This window comes from Mastomys coucha, unplaced genomic scaffold, assembly GCF_008632895.1.
Source record: "Mastomys coucha isolate ucsf_1 unplaced genomic scaffold, UCSF_Mcou_1 pScaffold19, whole genome shotgun sequence".
NCBI classification, from domain to species: domain Eukaryota; kingdom Metazoa; phylum Chordata; class Mammalia; order Rodentia; family Muridae; genus Mastomys; species Mastomys coucha.
The window spans coordinates 2,621,390-2,640,491 of NW_022196901.1; the positions used below are offsets into that span (position 1 = coordinate 2,621,390).

At 36.8% G+C, this 19,102-nt stretch overlaps 1 protein-coding gene across 3 annotated transcripts in view; it reads right to left on the minus strand.

The window, feature by feature from the left end:
* Positions 1 to 19,102, minus strand: part of Cfap69 (cilia and flagella associated protein 69) — a 77,128-nt gene that overhangs the window by 39,140 nt on the left and 18,886 nt on the right. For 2 of the 3 annotated variants that reach the window (XM_031379968.1, XM_031379969.1), the window contains 5 exons: positions 17,611 to 17,687; positions 13,890 to 13,988; positions 4,330 to 4,479; positions 4,056 to 4,233; positions 209 to 332 (listed from right to left, as the gene is read on the minus strand). In XM_031379968.1, the coding sequence (XP_031235828.1) occupies positions 209 to 332; positions 4,056 to 4,233; positions 4,330 to 4,479; positions 13,890 to 13,988; positions 17,611 to 17,687 (628 nt within the window). Of the gene's footprint in view, positions 1 to 208; positions 333 to 4,055; positions 4,234 to 4,329; positions 4,480 to 13,889; positions 13,989 to 17,610; positions 17,772 to 19,102 lie in introns of all 3 variants that reach the window. The other variant, XM_031379970.1, reaches the window with a different exon arrangement.

Sequence of the window (19,102 nt, forward strand, 5' to 3'; positions counted from 1 at the left end):
AATAATAAATATGGAAGTGCTGAAATACAGAGCCAATGATGGGCTTCCAGCAGAGCACAACAGAGTGACGAGGTGGAGGTGCAGCAGTGACAATTGAGACATTAAAATACAGTTTAGCAGTGAAGAAACACAGATAAATACTAAAACATAATTTAGAGTACCCCCACCACTTTCACTGTTAAAGTTAGTATGATCAATGTGTACTCACAATCATCGGTGCTCCAGGGTTCTGAGCTATAATTGTGGTGATAACTAATATATCATTTCTAAGCTGACGCTCATAGTGACTATGCCCCCTCACAAATAGGTTTTTAAATACTTCTTTCAAAGCCCTAGAAAATAAAATGTTAGAAAAGGACATTGTTATACACAAAATGTTTGTGTTTCTTCAAAATTCGTTTGTTGAAACCCTCCCTTGTATGAAGTGTATTGGGAAAGTGGGTTTAGGGGAAGCATTTAGACCACAAAGGTGGAGTCATTATAAAGTAATCAACGTCCTCAAGACAGGAGGCCCAAGAGCTCTCTTGCCCCTTTCATTCCCTGAAACGAGGAGTCAGAGCCTACTATCTGGAAGAGCGTGATTACTGGAGCTCAGCCATGCTGGCACCCTGAACTGATTTCTACTCTGTAAGACGGTGGGAAAAAGATTACTGATGTTTTCAAGCTACAAATCTCTGAATCTCTGAAGGCTGAACTAAGACATTTTTCCTACAGAAATACTTATGCCTTTATCAATAAAATCCTACTTTTAATTTTAGACTTTGCCCAAAGTATTGCTCTTCTGTTATCCTTCCCAGTCTGCTTCTAATTCACAATGTACCAGACAAGAACCCACTAATCTAACTGCATACAGCTATGATGTGGTTGCTTTACATGATTAATCGCCTCGTGTTAGAACCATCCAAAGCTTCTCTTTATTCTTAGGCTAGGTCCTCTCTCCCAGAAGGTTTCCTAAGGCTCTGCTGCTTGGTTCTTGCTTTTGCTGGAGCCTCAGCTCTAAGCAGTCTGCTTTACTCTTCTGCTCTCATCATACTCAACTTCTCTCAGTTTTTCCCCAAAAACTGATTTTTACTTCTTCTTTCCCATGTGTGATACCCTCTGCAAAAATCTTTTTCTGTGACTGACTCCTAATTGCTGAGATCCTGCTAAGGTTAGTGAGCACAAGGAAGCATAAACCAGCCCAATTCCAGGTCAGACGTCTTAGTAGACGGTCATAGTTTTTGCGTCTTGGGACCCATTTGCAGTTTTGTTTGTTTGTAATAATGTTATATTTCTTATTTAGGCATTCACTCTGCCTAGCTTGTGCTTCTATGGGAATGACATCAAAAGAGTGGAAGAAAACACCAATAGCTAGAGAAGAGCTAAGTCTTCAGGTTTGCTGAGATCTGAATAAAGTTGCTCACTTTTTAAAGTTTCATTCTTATCAGTAGGTGTTCTAGTTTCTTTTCTGTGATATAACAGTGACCAAAGCAACTTAAAGGAGGAAATGATTTATCTAGCTTACCCTTCCATGTTACAGTCCATTACTAAAGGGAAGTCAGTGAAGGAACCCAAGCAGAAACTCAATGGCAGAAACCATTGTACTGGCTGGCTTACTCATAGGCTCACGCTGCTTAGCTAGCTTTCTTGTATAGTCTAGAACCACTGACTGGGAAATGGTGCTACCCACAGTGAGCTGGGCCATCTTATACTAGTTACAATAAAGGCATTTACCCACAGACATAAAGGCCAATCTGATATGACCAGCCCTTCTCTGTCGACTCTCTTTTCATCAATTAGAAACTATGCCATATTAACAGTTAAAGCTAACTAGGACAATAGGGTTGGATTTTGGGGTCACATGACAACAAAAATACATTCATCCATATTATTCTGAAAAAGATGTGATACCTTGCAGAAATCTCTTTCATTATGATTAGTATACTTTCTTTTAATTGCTTATATACTTATTTTTGTCTATAAGAGAAGGTCCATTCTAGATTTTAATTAAAAATTTATTTTAGAATATATATATACACACATATGTATATTCTCTCTCTCCCCCCTCCCTCCCTCCCTCCCTCCCTCTCTCTCTCTCTCTCTCTCTCTCTCTCTCTCTCTCTCTCTCTCTCTCTCTCTCTCTGTGTGTGTGTTACTTTCAGGTATGTCTTCACTATGTGTGCATGTGTGTTATCAAGAGAGGTCACAAGAGGGCACTGGATCCCCTGAAACTGGAGTTATGAGTGGTTGTAAGCCACCATGTGGGTGCAGTGAATCAAACCTAGGTCCTCTTCAAAAGCTTAACTGCTGAGCCATCTCTTTGGATTTTATTTTTTTTTATTTTTAAAATAGCATCTCACTATGTACTCACAGAGATGTTTTCCTCTGCCTCCTAAATTCTGAGATTAAAAGTATGTTGCTTACCACCCCTAGGCTTTAGTTATATTATTATAATATCAGACTGACTGTAGCACAACAGACAATAAACCCATGTGTTAAACAAGTGAATTATTTGAAACTTATTTGAAAAGTTGTGCACATTTTATTGACAATTTTAAATATACAAATGGAAAGGTAGTAAATACTAATCAGAAACCTAAGGAATAAATAGTTTTAGAAGTCTAATTTTTACTTTATCCATCTGTAGAGGCACAATTTATCTATATAATAAAACACTTTTAGAGCATCCTAGAGACAAGTGTGACTTCTCCTGGGCATAGAGGCACATAGTTGTATTTAATTCCAGTACTGGGGAAGAAAAAGGAGACCATCCTCATTCAGTTATATTGCATGTTCCAGGTGAGTCTTACTACATAAAACCTATCGCGAAACTCACAATACAACAAAAATATAGCTTCTTATTTTAGGCATAATGATTCCATTAATTGTGTAAAGTTTGCCATTGTGTTATTCAAATGCTAATTACTTTGCCCTCATATCTTGTTTCAATCTGGACATGGCTTTGCTGTGTTTATTCTTAAAAGCTCCTGTCTCAAAATTATATAAACAATGCTCTTCATTCATTCTCTGCCTTGCCAATAAAAGCCAACAGCCAAATACAGAGCTTTAGAGAAAATAGGTGAGACTTCTAAGGAGGAGCCAAGAAAAGTCCGGAAGTGAAGGAGGGAGTTGTAAGAGAGGTGGAACAACTATCAGAAGAGGAAAGCTGGATCAAGAAAGGATAAAAAAAAATTCAGGTAAGATGGGAATGTTGTCTGGGAGGAAGACTGACTAGCTTGGAGGTTTATAATGGAGTAATAATGGCTCAGTATTTGGCTCAAGGCAATTTAATAAATTTTAGTCTTTCTGTGTGGTTATTGGGGAATTAGCTGGCTAAGAAATGTAGCTATCAGATTAATTCACTGATTACATTATATTTAAATAATTCCTTTTATAAATTATGCCCCATGTTTGGGCAATACTATTATGGGGTTTTGCTATATCCCCTTGTCGCCTTTAAATATCTATTAGGGGTTTCTACCCCCACTTTAGATCATTTAATTCACAATTAAAAGACACAGAGACCTTTAGATTTAGAATAAGCTTTGGGCAGATATCAGCTCTTTCTGCTATTTTGTCTACTTCCCTGTGGTGATCCTCAAGAGAGCACTCACCATGTTCCTCCTAGGTGCATCTACTCCATAAGGCCAACCCTCAGAGCCGTGCTCTCACCATCCACCTATTCCATGGAGATTTCCTTCCTCCTCTCTCCTTCTCATGGTCCCTGCCTTAGACCCTAAGCCCAGGAATCTTTGTTCCTCCCCCTTTCTTCTGCCCAACCCAAGCTGTAGGCATCTTTATTAACCTATCAGGGATAACTTGAGGGGCAAAGTTTACACAGCATCATTTGTTGTCATGATCTCCTCCTCAGGGGCAACCAGACCTTGGGATCCAGTATTTAGCATCTGAATACATAGCAGCACCAGACCACCCATTACATCTTAGTATGGAGATTTCATGAAATGCAGCCTTGAGATGAATCAGAATTTAATAGCACACAGATTCAAAATTGTGGTTATCCATCATTGACTATGCTTCAGGGTAGAAGACATTCCTATCCATCTACATGCACTTACAGCAGGCATTCCAAGTTACTAAGCTGTTGTATAATTTCCTCCTTTGAAGATTTTTCCAGTAAATTCCAAAGAACTTCTGATGAACGAAATAAAAGCTGTCCTGAAGGATCTGGGTCATTGATGTGGGCACAGATCCTGCTGGCTGCTTGGGCTGTCACCATTAAAGTGCAATTAACTCCTGGAAATTGAATTTAACAAACTATTTATACTACATAGTCGGTTAGAACAAAATGTCGGACAATGAAAAGCTTAAACTCAGTAATACCATACACACCAGAAGTAGAGAGATGCTGCAGAACTTTAAGGACCCAGAGTTTCTCAACAAGCTGATTCTCAAGCAGGAGCACTGACTGGACCATTGCTTTTGCCAATCCACTGACCTCTACCATTTTAATCTTGTATGATGAGCTAACCTGCTGGAAGCCTAGCATAGCAACAGGGACAGTTATTTCACAAAATGATCATTTAATAAGAGAGACAATTTCAAAAACATTTTAAAGGACGTGTGACATTTATAACTTGTACAGTACAGGAATGGACAACATTTTCTATAAAGGGCAAGATGTTATTTACTTATTCTTTACAGATTATTAAGATATTTTAACTATTTAGCTCTAGATGTTGTAGCATGGTATCATAGCAAAAAGAAAGCCATAAATAATATGAAAATAAATGGACATGGTTGTGTACAATAAAATTTAATTTGCAGTATTCCAGTTTTGTCCTGTGGGCCCCATTGTTTTTGGCCTTGAAATAAATGCACAGATTTTGGAAACAATCTTAAATTCTAAAAAACAAACAAACAAAAAACAAAAACCAAACCAAAACTAACAACAAAACAAACAAATGCAACTATCTGTCAGTAAGTACTAACTCTCTGTAAGGCATGGTGGACAAATACTTTACATTTTCACTCTATGGGAAAAAGTACTGTTTCAGCTCTTTCAAGGGATAAGGATTACATCATATAAGTAGTAAATGAGAGAAGAGTAGTAAATGATTGTGAATACAGGGCTATGATTTTAAATCTGAATTTCACTTTTCCTGTGTGTTGGGGTATGCAGGACTTGCTGTGGTGTGAGAACTGGGTTCTGGTGATGCCAAGTAGTCTTGGTTTTTGTTGTTTAAGTTCTTGTGCTTGCCTTTCTCCATCAGGTTATCTCTGGCATTAGCTGGTCTTGCTGTCTCTGACTGTGGCTTGTCCCTCTTGTAAGCCTGTGTGTCAGCACTCCTGGGAGCCCAGTTCTCTCTGGGAAGAATTTGGGCATGGAGAGCTGTGACTCAGGGTCAGTTCCAGAGCACAGACAGAAACTGGAAGGATCCTATCCCAGACTGCTTCTCAGTTCCTCTGTCCTGAGGGTTCCAGGTGGGTCCTTCTTGGGCCAAGTATTTGAGCAGAAGATATTCTTAATTGTAATTTGATCTATTTCTTTTGGTGTATATCTGCGGCAATATGTGCCATGACCCATGTGTGTTATGGCATGTGTGTAGAGGTCAGAGGCCAACCTTAGAGTTGGTTCTTTTCTGTGACTCCATGGGTCCTGTTGATTGAACTCATCACCAGCCTTGGTAGATACAACTTGAGCCATTGAGCCATCTTGTTAGTCCTATCTTCTTTCCTTTAAAAGACATCTCTGTATTGCTGAACTAATTCTAAGCTTGTGTTCCTAATTACAACTTCTCATGTTTGCTTCGAGGATTTTGCTTTTCCATTTACCATTTAGGAGCTTCTAACTGTTTGCCTACAAATTTCATTTCTACATCATAAAGCTAATAACAAAACCCAAATAACTGTCCTTTGAGTTTGCTTCCAGTTAAGCTGTCCCACATCTTGTCTTCTTTATGATTTCAACTCTAAATATGGGTTTGAAGTGACTGCTTCTGTTCTCATGACCCTTTCATAATGCTATGAGGTCACTTTCATCAATAGATCTCAGACATTAACTACCACTTTCTAGGTATGACATTAGCGTGAAGTTTTCAATCCGTCATTATATTAGGATGGAAGGTTTTGTCATTTCATGAGATATAGAGATGTTGTTATTTTAGGGGATGATTACAAATCATTATGGTGTATGACAGGGAGAAAATTAAATAGGGAACTCAGACTCAGGCATTTCTCTCTTTCTTTTCCTCTTCTCTCTTTCTTTCTCTCTTAGAAAAAGGGAAGGTGTTTAAGATGAAAAGGGGGGTATAGAAATATGAGAAATTAGACAAATGGGGGTAGATGACTGAATCTACTCTTAAATCAAAAAAATTTTTTAGCCATAATCTTACTTTGGTAGAGATCTTTATGTATAGATGCACAGTTAAGGTTGTATTTTGTTATATTGTTATAGAATAGTGCATAGTCTATATAAGAATAGAATATACAATATTTTGTATAGTGATACAGGTTTAAGGCTTTCATTGGTATAAATCATTGTATATTGATACGAAATTTAAGATTAATTTTGTTACAAAATGACATATGTATAGTTCGACTCTTATATAGGTATTATGCCTATGCAACTCATTTTAAGTTACAAGGTTTATTTGCAGTCTGTTTAATGGCTGCTACAGCAAACTGTTTAAAATAATTAAGTAATACAAATTAATAGTCAAAGTCATGGTCATACAAGATAATAGTTTAATTATAATAAAATGATTTTTTGATGTTATTCAAATAGAAAGTAGCTAAGAATAAACAATATTTGACAACTCAAATATGCTATAAATAGATAGATGGTCTTCAAAGCCTCAGAGATTCACAGAATATGGTATTTAAAATTATTTCATTATTAAAAGATCTTTTGACTATGAGACAGGTCTGAACCTGACAGTACCCCCATTCCATTTCAAAGATGAAGATGAACATCAAAGGGGCTGCATTCAACTTGCTTCAACTGTAGCAAGCCAGCTACTAGGCAAAGAAAATGACCTAATTTCATCTGCAGATTAAATACTGTCCAATAAGGACAAATGAATACAGGATAGTTGACTGTTAAGCTCAGCTAAGATAGGGTAAGCAAATCTTTCATACTTCTGGCTTCACAAAAGGTCTGTCAGATATTCTGAGCCAGAAGGCTGAAGATAGATGCTCCAACATTATAGAGAATTTCGAGGTGGTCAGCTGTCTCTGTCATTTCTATAATTTTTGGAAGTTGCATTCCTACACTTCCTACATACTCTGCTAATTTTTATTCCTTCTCGGTTTTCTGATGGGACTGAAGACTAGATATTCATAGTCTTACTATAAGCTTAAATTGTTTAGGATCTAAGAAGATTTTATAAGTCTAAGAAGATGGTTTTAAGTTTGTAATACAAGTTAGAATAGAAAACGATTTAGATACAGAGCTCTGACCTCACCAAGATAGGATAGATGACAGAATACTCTAATTTGCCAAATATATAAGGATTTGATATTATAAATACATAAATGCTTTCATAATTGTTATAATCGAATTCAATTTATATTAGCTAGAAAAAGAGCCTTTTATTGAAGTAAAAATTGGAATTATACAGATAATATCTTGTATATTATATGGATGCATCACCTGTCAATTAAAAAGTCTATGGCCTATGGCTTAGGCAGAAAGCAGAGGTAGAACACCTGGGAGGAGAAAGAATTCTGGGAGAGAGCCAGAGGCAGAAGATTTGCTGAAATATGTGACAAGATGGACACATGGTACCTGAGCACAGGTAACCAGGCATGTGACAGAATGTAGGCTAGAAAAAAATGGGATATTTTAAGTTATATCTAAATCAGAGAAGAGCCTAGCTATATGGCTAAAGTATTTGAAAATATATTTTGAGTCTGAGTCTTATTTCTGGGAGAATGGGGCTGGGAGAAAGAACCAGGGCCTAATTTCAACACATGTATTTGAAACTAACTGTTGTGACAATCTTAATGTGTTTGATGCTTACAAATACAAGGCTTCCCTCCAGTGTGTTATTTCACACACTTGAAGGGAACATGGACTTGGGGGCTTTCTCACATTGTTTACGTTCATAATACTTCTCTGCAGTGTAATTTCATGCATGTCTCTGAATAAAAGGTAAACCACATGCTACTCCACGTTGCTTACGCTCAGACTTTCTCCCCAGAACAATTTTTTTCACATATTAGAAGTGAAGGGGAACAGCCAAAGGTCTTACAAATACGCCTCACATTGCTTACATATATAGGTTTCTCTCTACCATGTGCTACGGGATTTATGTCAGAATGTCTGGCAATCTCATATAGGCCTTCCCATTTTGCTTATTTATATATGGCTTCTCATCACGATGTGCCCTTTTGTGTTTTGGAAACTCTGGGTATTGCAATGGTTGTTTGTGCTCTTTATATCCATTTTTGTGGTTCTTCTTTTCTCTTGACACTCATCTATTCTAGTATGAGCTGGCTGAGCTTTGGAGGGTACATTTGGAGATGAAAAAGCCAATATCTAATTCTCCACAATACAGGTTTCTCACGGTTTACGGCATGTGGAATTCTCTTGTTCAGAATAAAACCTAGAGTCCGGCTCTCCATTTTTCTACATTGCTCCCATTGATTCATGTCCATAATTTCTCTACCATTTGACCTTCTAGGTTTCCCCTGAGGTTTTTGTTTTCGCTTCAATGTTCTGGCTTTCTCTTTTTTGACATTTTTTGCCTTCTTGGTGTCCCAGGTTCACTCCATAGCTGTTCTCTCCTGCAGCCAGCAGCACACATGGGATCTTAATGATGGCGGTGACAGACAAAACTCTCCCTCTTTTTGAACCTTTCTAGCCTTTGGGTCCTTTGAACCTCTCTTCTTTCTTTGGCTCCACTTTCGCGTTCTCAGTATGACACTTCCCACAGTGTTCTACTGGGTCCCTTGCTGCTGACATGATTTATTTTCTGACTAATTCAACCACTGACAGGTTCAATTTTCATTTCTACTCAGTGAATTTCAAGCCTGTTTGTCTTCCCTGATGCTTTTCATGTTAGTGCCCACCCTTCACTGTGTTCTCCAGTCTGTTTATATGAGATTTCACACCACATATTTAATTGTAGTGGCTTGGGTTCTCATGCTAATTGTGTTACCCAAAACACCTCTTTACAATGTCCTGCTCATAGGCTAAAATAGGCTAAAGGAAGCCTGCCCCCAGTTGGCTCTGAGTGGGAAATAAAGTTGCCAACAGCCAGGACAAGGCTTTTAGGTTTCCAGAACAAGGGACAATTGGAAGAGGAAGGAGAAATTCACCATGACAGGGATGTAGAGAGATCAGACATAAAGGCCTGCCACTGCCAACATAAAAGAACCTGGGGAAACAGCCTCAAGGACCACTTCCCCTCATGGGTCTAGGGAACCAAAGGGGATGTGTACTAGTTGTAGGGAGGTTTAGAAGCGTCCAGCCATTGAGCTAGTTAAGCATATTAGAAACTAAGCTGGTGTGTATGTGTGTGTGTGTGTGTGTGTGTGTGTGTGCGCGCGCGTTTCATTCAAGAATCCAAAGAGCTAAGTGGAAACAAAAGAATCAACCAAACCAGGAAATGGTTCTTTGAGAAAATCAACAAAATAGATAAACCCTTAGTCAGACTAACTAGAGGGCACAGAGACAGTATCCTAAGTAACAAAATCAGAAATGAAAAGGAAGACATAACAACAGACACTGAGAAAATCCAAAAAATCATGAGAACCTACTACAAAAGCCTATACTCAACAAAACTGAAAAACCTGGATGAAATGGATAACTTTCTAGACAGATACCACGTACCAAAGTTAAATCAAGATCAAATAAATGATCTAAACAGTCCCATATTCCCTAAAGAAATAGAAACAGTCATTAATAGTCTCCCAACCAGAAAAAGAAAAGCCCAGGACCAGAAGGGTTTAGTTTAGAGTTTTATCAGACCTTCAAAGAAGACTTAATACCAATACTCCTCAAACTATTCCACAAAATAGAAACAGAAGGTACTATACCCAATTCGTTCTATAAAACCACAATTACTCTTATACCTAAACCACACGAAGACCTAACAAAGAAAGAAAACTTCAGACCAATTTCCCTTATGAATATCAATGTAAATATACCCAATAAAATTTTTGCAAACTGAATTCAAGAACACATTAAAACAATCATCCATCATGATCAATCATCCATTCACCCCAGGGATGCAGGGATGGTTCAATATACAGAAATCCATCAACATAATTCACTATATAAACAAACTCAAAGGGAAAAAAACCATATGATCATCTCTTTAGATGCTGAGAAAGCATTTGACAAAATCCAACATCCCTTCATGATAAAAGTCTTGGAAAGATCAGGAATTCAAGGCCCATACTTAAACATAGTAAAAGCAATATACAGCAAACCAGTGACCAACATCAAACTAAATGGAGAGAAACTTGAAACAATCCCACTAAAATCAGGGACTAGACAAGGCTGCCCACTCTCTCCCTACCTATTCAATATTGTACTTGAAGTCCTAGCCAGAGCAATTAAACAACAAAAAGAGATCAAAGGGATACAAATTGGAAAGGAAGAAGTCAAATTATCACTATTTGCTGATGATATGATAGTATACTTAAGTGACCCCAAAAATTCCATCAGAGAACTCCTAAACATGATAAACAACTTCAGCAAAGTAGCTGGATATAAAATTAACTCAAGCAAGTTAGTGGCCTTCTTCTACACAAAGGATAAACAGGCTGAGAGAGAAATTAGAGAAACAATATCCTTCACAATAGTCATAAATAATATAAAATACCTTGGAGTGACTCTAAACAAGTGAAAGTTCTGTATGACAAGAACTTCAAGTCTCTGAAGAAAAAAATCGAAGAAGATCTCAGAAGATGGAAAGATCTCCCATGCTCATGGATTGGTAGGATTAATATAGTAAAAGTGAGCAGGGAGGTGGTGGTGCATGCCTTTAAACCCAGCACTTGGGATGCAGAGGCAGGTGAATTTCTGAGTTCAAGGTCAGTCTGGGCTACAGAGTGAGTTCCAGGACAGACAGGGCTATACAGAGAAACCCTGTCTTGCAAAACCAATATATATAAATATATTGACTATAATAATATATAATTATATATATAGTAAAAATGTCCATCTTGCCAAAAGCAAACCTACAGATTCAATGCAATCCCCATCAAAATTCCAACTCAATTCTTCACGAGCAATCTGCAAATCCATCTGGAATAACAAAAAAAAACTAGGATAGTGAAAACTATTCTCAACAACATAAGAATTTCTGGTGGAATCACCATATCTGACCTTAAGCTGTACTACAAAGCAACTGTCATAAAAACTGCATGGTATTGGTACAGTGATTGGCAGGTTGATCAATGGAATAGAATTGAAGATCCAGAAATGAATCCACACACCTATGGCCACTTGATATTTGACAAAGCTAAAACCATCCAGTAGAAAAAAAGACAGCATTTTCAACAAATGGTGCTGGCTCAACTGTTGGTTAGCCTGTAGAAGAATTCAAATTGATCCATTCCTATCTCCTTGTACAAAGCTCAAGTCCAAGTAGATCAAGGACCTCTGCATAAAACCAGACACACTGAAACTAATAGAAAAGAAAGTGGCAAAGAACCTCGAGCACATGGGCACAGGGGAAAATTTCCTGAACAGAACAACAATAGCTTATGCTCTAAGATCAAGAATTGACAAATGGGACCACATAAAACTGCAAAGTTTCTGTAAGGCAAAGGACACTGTCAATAGGACAAAATGACAACCAACATATCTTTACCAATCATATATCTGATAGAGGGCTAATATCCAAAGTTAAACTCCAGAGAACCAAATAAACATATTAAAATGGGGTACAGAGCTAAACAAAGAATTCTCAACTGAGGAATACTGAATGGCTGAGAAGCACCTAAAGAAATGTTCAACATCCTTAGTCATCAGGGAAATGCAAATCAAAACAACCCAGTCACCAGTCAGAATGGCTAAGATCAAAAACTCAGGGGACAGCAAATGCAGGCAAGGATGTGGAGAAAGAGGAACACTCCTTCATTGCTGGTAGAATTGCAAGCTGGTACAACCACTCTGGAAAGCAGTTTGGCAGTTCCTTAAGAAACTGGACATAGTACTACCAGAGGACCCAGCAATACCACTCCTGGGCATATACCCAGAAGATGCTCCAACATGTAATAAGGACACATGCTCCACTATGGTCATAGCAGCCTTATTTATAATAGCCAGAACCTGGAAACAACCCAGATGTCCCTCAACAGAGGAATGGATATAGAAAATGTGATACATCTACACAATGGAGTACTACTCAGCTATTAAAAACAATGAATTTATAAAATTCTTAGGGAAATGGAAGGGTCTGGAGAATATCATCCTGAGTGAGGTAACCAATCACAAAAGAACACACATGGTATGCACTCATTGATAAGTGAATATTAGCCCAGAAGCTCAGAATACCCAAAATATAATCCACAAACCACAAGAAACTCAAGAAGAAAGACCAAAGTGTGGATCCGTCAGTCTTTTTTAACGGGGAACAAAATACCAATGGAAGGAGTTGCAGAGACTAACTATGGAGCAGAGACTGAAGGAAGGACAATCCAGAGACTGCCCCACCTTGGGATCCTTCCAATATACAATCACCAAATATAGACACTATTGTGGATGCCAGCAAGTGCTGCCTGACAGGAGCCTGATATAGCTGTCTCCTGAGAGGCTCTGACAGTGCCCGTCTACTACAGAAGAAGAGGATCATAGACATCCATTGGACTGAGTACAGGGTCCCCAGTGATGGAGCTAGAGAAAGGACCCAAGGATCTGAAGGTTTTGCAGTCTCATAGGAGGAACAACAATATGAACTAACTAGTACCCTCAGAGCTCCCAGGGACTAAACCACCAACCAAAGAGTACTCATGGCTCCAGCTGCGTATGTAGCAGAGGATGGCCTAGTTGGACATCAATGGGAGGAGCGGCCCTTGGTCCTGTGAAGTCTCTATGCCCCAGTGTAGGGAAATGCCAGGGCCAGGAAGCGGAAGAGGGTGGGTTGGTGAGCAGGGGGAGGAGGAAGAGAATAGGGTTCTTTTTCGGAGGGGAAACCCAAAAAGGGGATATCATTTGAAATGTAAATATAGAAAATATCTAATAAAAAATTGCTATATCATTTATTTATTCTCTCTCTTACTATAGAATTGCAAATTATATAATCAATGAAGATAAGAAGTATGTCCTAAATAATATTATACACTCTTAAGACTAATGCTTGATATAATCTATCCATAAGTATACATTAACATTTCCTATCTATAACATACAGAATTCTCCACAAACATAATAGAGAATGGCACCTGTGTTAGTAATTTAACATTTACTTGGGTGGATTGATAGTAATGAGAATAATTTTATTTACAATTCTAAGTAATACTATTGGTGACAAAGTAAATTTCATATTCCTTTATCAACTATAAATATTTATCATCAAGATAAAAATTTGATATAAACTTCCAAACTGAAAAAAAAAACAAAAGAAAGTTGGGTGGTGGTGGCACATGCCTTTAATCCCAGCACTTGGTACGCAGAGGCAGGTGGATTTCTAAGTTTGAGGCCAGCCTGGTCTATAGAGTGAGTTGCAGGACAGCCAAGGCTATTCAGAGAAACCCTGCCTCGAAAACAAAAAACAAAAAACAAAAAACAAAAAAACAAAAACAAAAACAAAAACAAAAAACAGAAAAGAAAACTTAAACAATTTTTAGATAGGAGGCCAAAGGTATGCAAATTTGTTCTTTTTATGTATTGAATCTATGAGCCTGAGCTTGTTGAAGGTTTAGTTAAATATGAGATATTATTTTTTGTTTCCCAAAGACAAGAGTTATCATTGAAAGATGAATGAAAAATTTACCTGGAATCTGTTTCTTTAGTGGTTCTGCATGATAGAAGTCAACAATACATTTACAAATTTGTATCCTTAATGCAGAACTTGGTATTTTCATTAATTCACCTGCAAGAAGGATAAAGGAAAGCAATATAATAACTGTTATAAGTTTATTTAAAATGTAAGCATATAATACTGATATATAATAATTAAGATCTCATTAGATATTGAGATTGCATCATATAATGGCATGTATGATCTTATGTACGCTATGCATTATTTCATATGAGAGTATATGTTGAAAAAGTTCTTGCTAGGTATTGTTTTTTATATGAATATTTATACAACCATGATGTTACATTATGTTCAAGAGAGAACAGAGAAAATGAGATATATAGTGAGTGTAAGATGTAGGAAGTTGTTGCTGGCAAACAGCATACTATTTCACAGTTAATTCAAAAATAGTAAGTAGTAAGTACACTCCAGATGATAAAATATAGTAAATATGTAATCCATGAGCACAGTGACTTGCCACTTCCCAAGTGTTATGAACTTCATATAACTATGTTGCTATTTTTTCAGATAATTAGCAATTTTCATCACAAATATGTGGATAATGATTTGCACTACAACAAATTATGCCTTCAATAGGGGAATAGAACTTTTTCAATCAATGACAGATTTACAGAACCACCATCTTACATATGTTCTATTGTTGGGTGAAATGAGGTGATACAGTTCATGACAGTATATGTGAACATACATGCACATGTGGCTACATAATCCTTTGAGTCTATCATTATATATTTGTCATCTCAATCATTTCAGCCTGCCATTTCCAGAAAGAACAGAATGATACTAATGACACAGATACTGAAGCCAAGTTATTTAAGATTAAATTCTGGCTCTGCTACACCCTTTGTAAACTGGCTCTCCCTTTGTAAACTAGTACCTTGGTTTTTCTATCCATAAAACAGGCATAACAGCACATTTAAGAATGCCATGAAGATTGATTTCATATGAGACAAGGGCTGAGAATAACGTCTAGCATATTGTTAAGTACTACGTGTGGTATTTACTGTTTGATAAAATACAGGTTAGTAGTCTTTCTAACTAGACTCAGAAATTTGTGTTCCATGGTGTATTTGTAAAGTTCCATATTAGCTTTGCTCTCAATTTGCTGGCAGACTAGCAGGAAGGAATCTGCGGCAATCTTTGGCTCAAAGGTAGTAATTTTATGTTCAAGTTTTCTGGATGAGGATGAAGGACACAGGATTTCTTTTCAGCCATACCTATACTTACTGAGTTCCTTTTGCCTACCTCAATAATTCAAACTGGACTGTATTCACTCGTTTGAATTCACCAAGAATGCCCCCCACCCCCCCCAGATGCTGAAGGCTGCTGTCCGGATCCCTAAGGACAGCCAGAGTCAGCACAATCAGCTTTAGGATTAACAGGCTCACATCGGATGCTCTGAGCATAAAAGAACAAAGAATCCTTTTAAGCCTGGGCTTTCATTTAGACCTCGTGTAATATTCACTTCTATCAGAGTGGACATGTGTGAGGGAGCATGGGGACAGGAGAAACATACAAGGCAGGCCTCCTTCTTGCATTGGCAACATCTCCTCCAGAAAGCTGACCCTTAATAATGTCAAGAATATCTCCTTACACATCATGTTGGAAGCTTCATTTGGAGTGAGAATGTCAGTGTTTTAAAAAATAAAAAAATAAAAAAAATAATACTAGCAGGCAAGAGAACAATTAAACTAGTCAAACAGGAAGTATGGGGAACGCTCATCTGCTTCTCCATCTTTTCAATTCCCACAAATTCAGAATATTTCTTACAGCTTCCTGATTTAATATTTTAAAGCAGAGTATCAACTTTTCCCCTTATTTATTTCCATAACCCTTTTGCCAAGTCAGAAATATCTACACATCATTTAGAAGAAACCCTAACACTTACATGGTAGAACCTGGGGGTTCTTAGTAACTGTCATGAATATATTTTATTAAAAATACTTTATATTGTGTACTTTCATTTACTTCATCTTTCTAGAAATTAAAAAAGGCACTAAACAGAGCAGTATTTGCACTGCATCATCAGTGATGTAAGAAGTCAGGAGTTCATACTGTCCCGAGTGGCACAGCAATGTACTGTTACTAACAGGGTGTCAGTATGTAAAGAATAATAGGATGACAGATCATGGATTATTCTAGAATGTCTGCTAGTTTTCTAGGATGTAACATTCTAGTATAGCAGGGCCAACAGGGACACCTAAAAAATATTACCAACAAAACCTATTTTTTAATAAATATTAGTATGTCATCTTTTAGAATGTCCTCCTTTTTAACTTTTCTGCTAATGACAAAGTTGAAATCTCCCATTGCTTCTGGACCTACTTGATTCTTAAGGTTTTCTTTAATTCTCTGTATTTAGTCTAGTCTTTGTGATACTTCTTCTGTTGGAGCTGAAATTTAGGAAATTCTCCCTGAGTAACTATAGGTGAAGATACTGAAAGCTAGACAAAAATAAGTAATACTTAATGTTAAAATAAACATGCTTTTTATTCACTTTGGGTGAGCCTTTAAAATCTTCTTGTATGGGGAACACCACTTGGAAAACAACTTAAGGAAATAGTTTTAAAAGTTTACTGATCATTTGTCTGTTATTACACTTTTATAAATAGAGACATAAACTAGTAACTATGAATTTAACATACTTTGTTTAGAAAAGAAATCATTATGCCCCAGAGGATGATTATCAGAAAATGTTGGAGTTTTCTTCTGTTTCAATTTCTTTTTTCTTTTTTTTTTAAATTTATTTATTTTTATTCTTTAATCCATTTTTTACAGTCCAGACTTTATCCCCTCTCAGTCTGCCCCCCAACTGCTCCCCATCCCATACCTCCACCCCATCCCACACTAGGCCATTCCACTCCCTGGGACCTCAAGAAAATGTTTTATGTGATCGCATTTCTTAGGGAATTATTTTTCTACTTCTAAAAAATGAAAAGAAAAAGCGCCTAGCTACAAATAGATATCCTTCTATGACATTTTTCATATTTGATTTTATTTAAAAGTTTGGAGCATACAGTGAACAATGTATGTGAACTCAATGGTTTCAGCAACTCAGCATAAGAGCTCAAATGTGAAAACATTTTTGTGTTTACCAAGACTACAAATACTTCGTGGAAGTTGGACATGAAATTACCCTCCCCCCTCCCCCAGCTATACAGCTCTTGGCAATTGATAGCTGCTCATAGAGGAGACTGGTTTCTCTAAAAGTGCATGCTCCAGTAAAAGCCAACCTGTTCAGCAATATTTGACAGCACAAACTGATCTTGATGGGAACAAACGGAGAGTCAAAGTTGGGTGTAGAACTAAGGAAAGTTGGATAAGGGGTGAATATGATCAAAAGATAGCGTATAAACCTTTCAAAGAACTAAAGAAAGATTAACAAAAACACAACTAAGCTACACATCAAGTCAAAAAAAAAAAAATCAAAGAAGTAAAAACCAGTCTTTCAACATGAAGAACAGAGGAGGGCCTTGCTGTTATCATGAAACACCTCAGGAGCAAACAGCTCCATAACTGTCACAGAGTACACCATGATCATTCTCCACTAAAATAAGGAAAGAAGGAGCCTTGGTGGGGGGATTCCGTTAAGGAAGCCAGGAAAGCAGATGCGCTCTTCCCCTCAGATTGGTCCTGCTGTCTTATATCCCCGTCTAAGACAGTCTGAACTTACCCAGAAGTGCAAATGAATTAGCAGTATCTTCAGTGTAAGTTATTTCATCCGATACTTTCTTTTTCAAAAATGGCAAGCTTCAGTAAGAATGAAGAACGACAGTAATTTTAAATGGATTCCATGGTTGATACATCCCTTATAAAATGGGAAATATTTATATTCTAAAGAATAAGGAATATTTTCTCTTAGCCTATCTTATTCTTTAGTGTAGAGAACCAAAAATAATAAAAAAGAAAAATGTATTTCTAACTAACATAATGAGATAAGAAATGAGATCTAAGAAAGTAATCTTACATTACTCTTAATAAAATACTTGCAAATCATCTTTCTGATGGCAAAGTCATTGTGAATTACAGTTGTAATCAGAATTAGGAGAACTCAGCTAAAACTTAAAAGTGTTTAATGGCTTTTTCTAAAGTTTATAAAGCAGGAGTTACCAAATTAATTGTCGATCCCTTTCCAAAGACCAGAGCCTCCTCTTTATCAATCGGATTAGCAACTATTCACAAAAGAACAGAATACTTTTGGAAACAATAACTACTTCAACTTTAAAAAATATTAATTATATTATAATTGTAATTCACAGTCACTATAACCAACATTATCTGAAAATACTTATTTGTAAATCATAAAAGATCAAGCTTATTATACTAAATTTCAAGGAATAGATAAAAATTACTTCTTAAAACAAAATATCAACCATTTGAATCTCCTGTGCTGTTTGAAGTATAACATGTTTGCATATACTTCCAAGTCAGGTCTTTCAAACACTTACAAACTCATTGGGAAGTGACATTGAAAACCATTTTATGTGGATACAGAACAGTGAAGTGGAAACTCTCTTTCCTCGTGTTAGAAAGTAGGGCAGGTGCAAATAGGAATTAAAAATGAGCATATTTGGATACAGAATATATAAGTTAATTTGAATTTAAAAGTATATCAAGGTAAGCTACAAAGAAATAATCTTATAATTTGTGGGGACTAATTTTTGTCCTTTTAGAATTAAATTCAAAGTACATAATATTATTATCTAGTTCACTGATGAACAGCTTAAAGACTCTAAATATATTGCCCCATTTTTACACTTTTTTTTCTACTTAAGGAGACTCCTATAGGATAAAGTATTGTGGTTGGTGGTTCAAAAAAGTTGTGCAGGAAATAAGAATGCGCTTCTAGTATAATGGGAAACGCAACTAACATTACAGATCCTTTCAGCTATGCTCTTCCCTTCCTGTCTTTGTAAATTATTTACATTATTAATTTTTTAACATTTCCAATTTTTACCTATATTCACACTTCACTAGGCCCAGTCCACCTATATTCACACTTCACTAGGCCTAATGTTATATGTAATGTTATATGTGTGATGTATTTTCAATGTTTCAGTCTCCAAACACTTCTTGAAAAGACAATCAACTGTGGATTGGGCCTAGTGAAGTGTGAATATAGGTGGACTGGGCCTAGTGAAGTGTGAATATAGGTGGACTGGGCC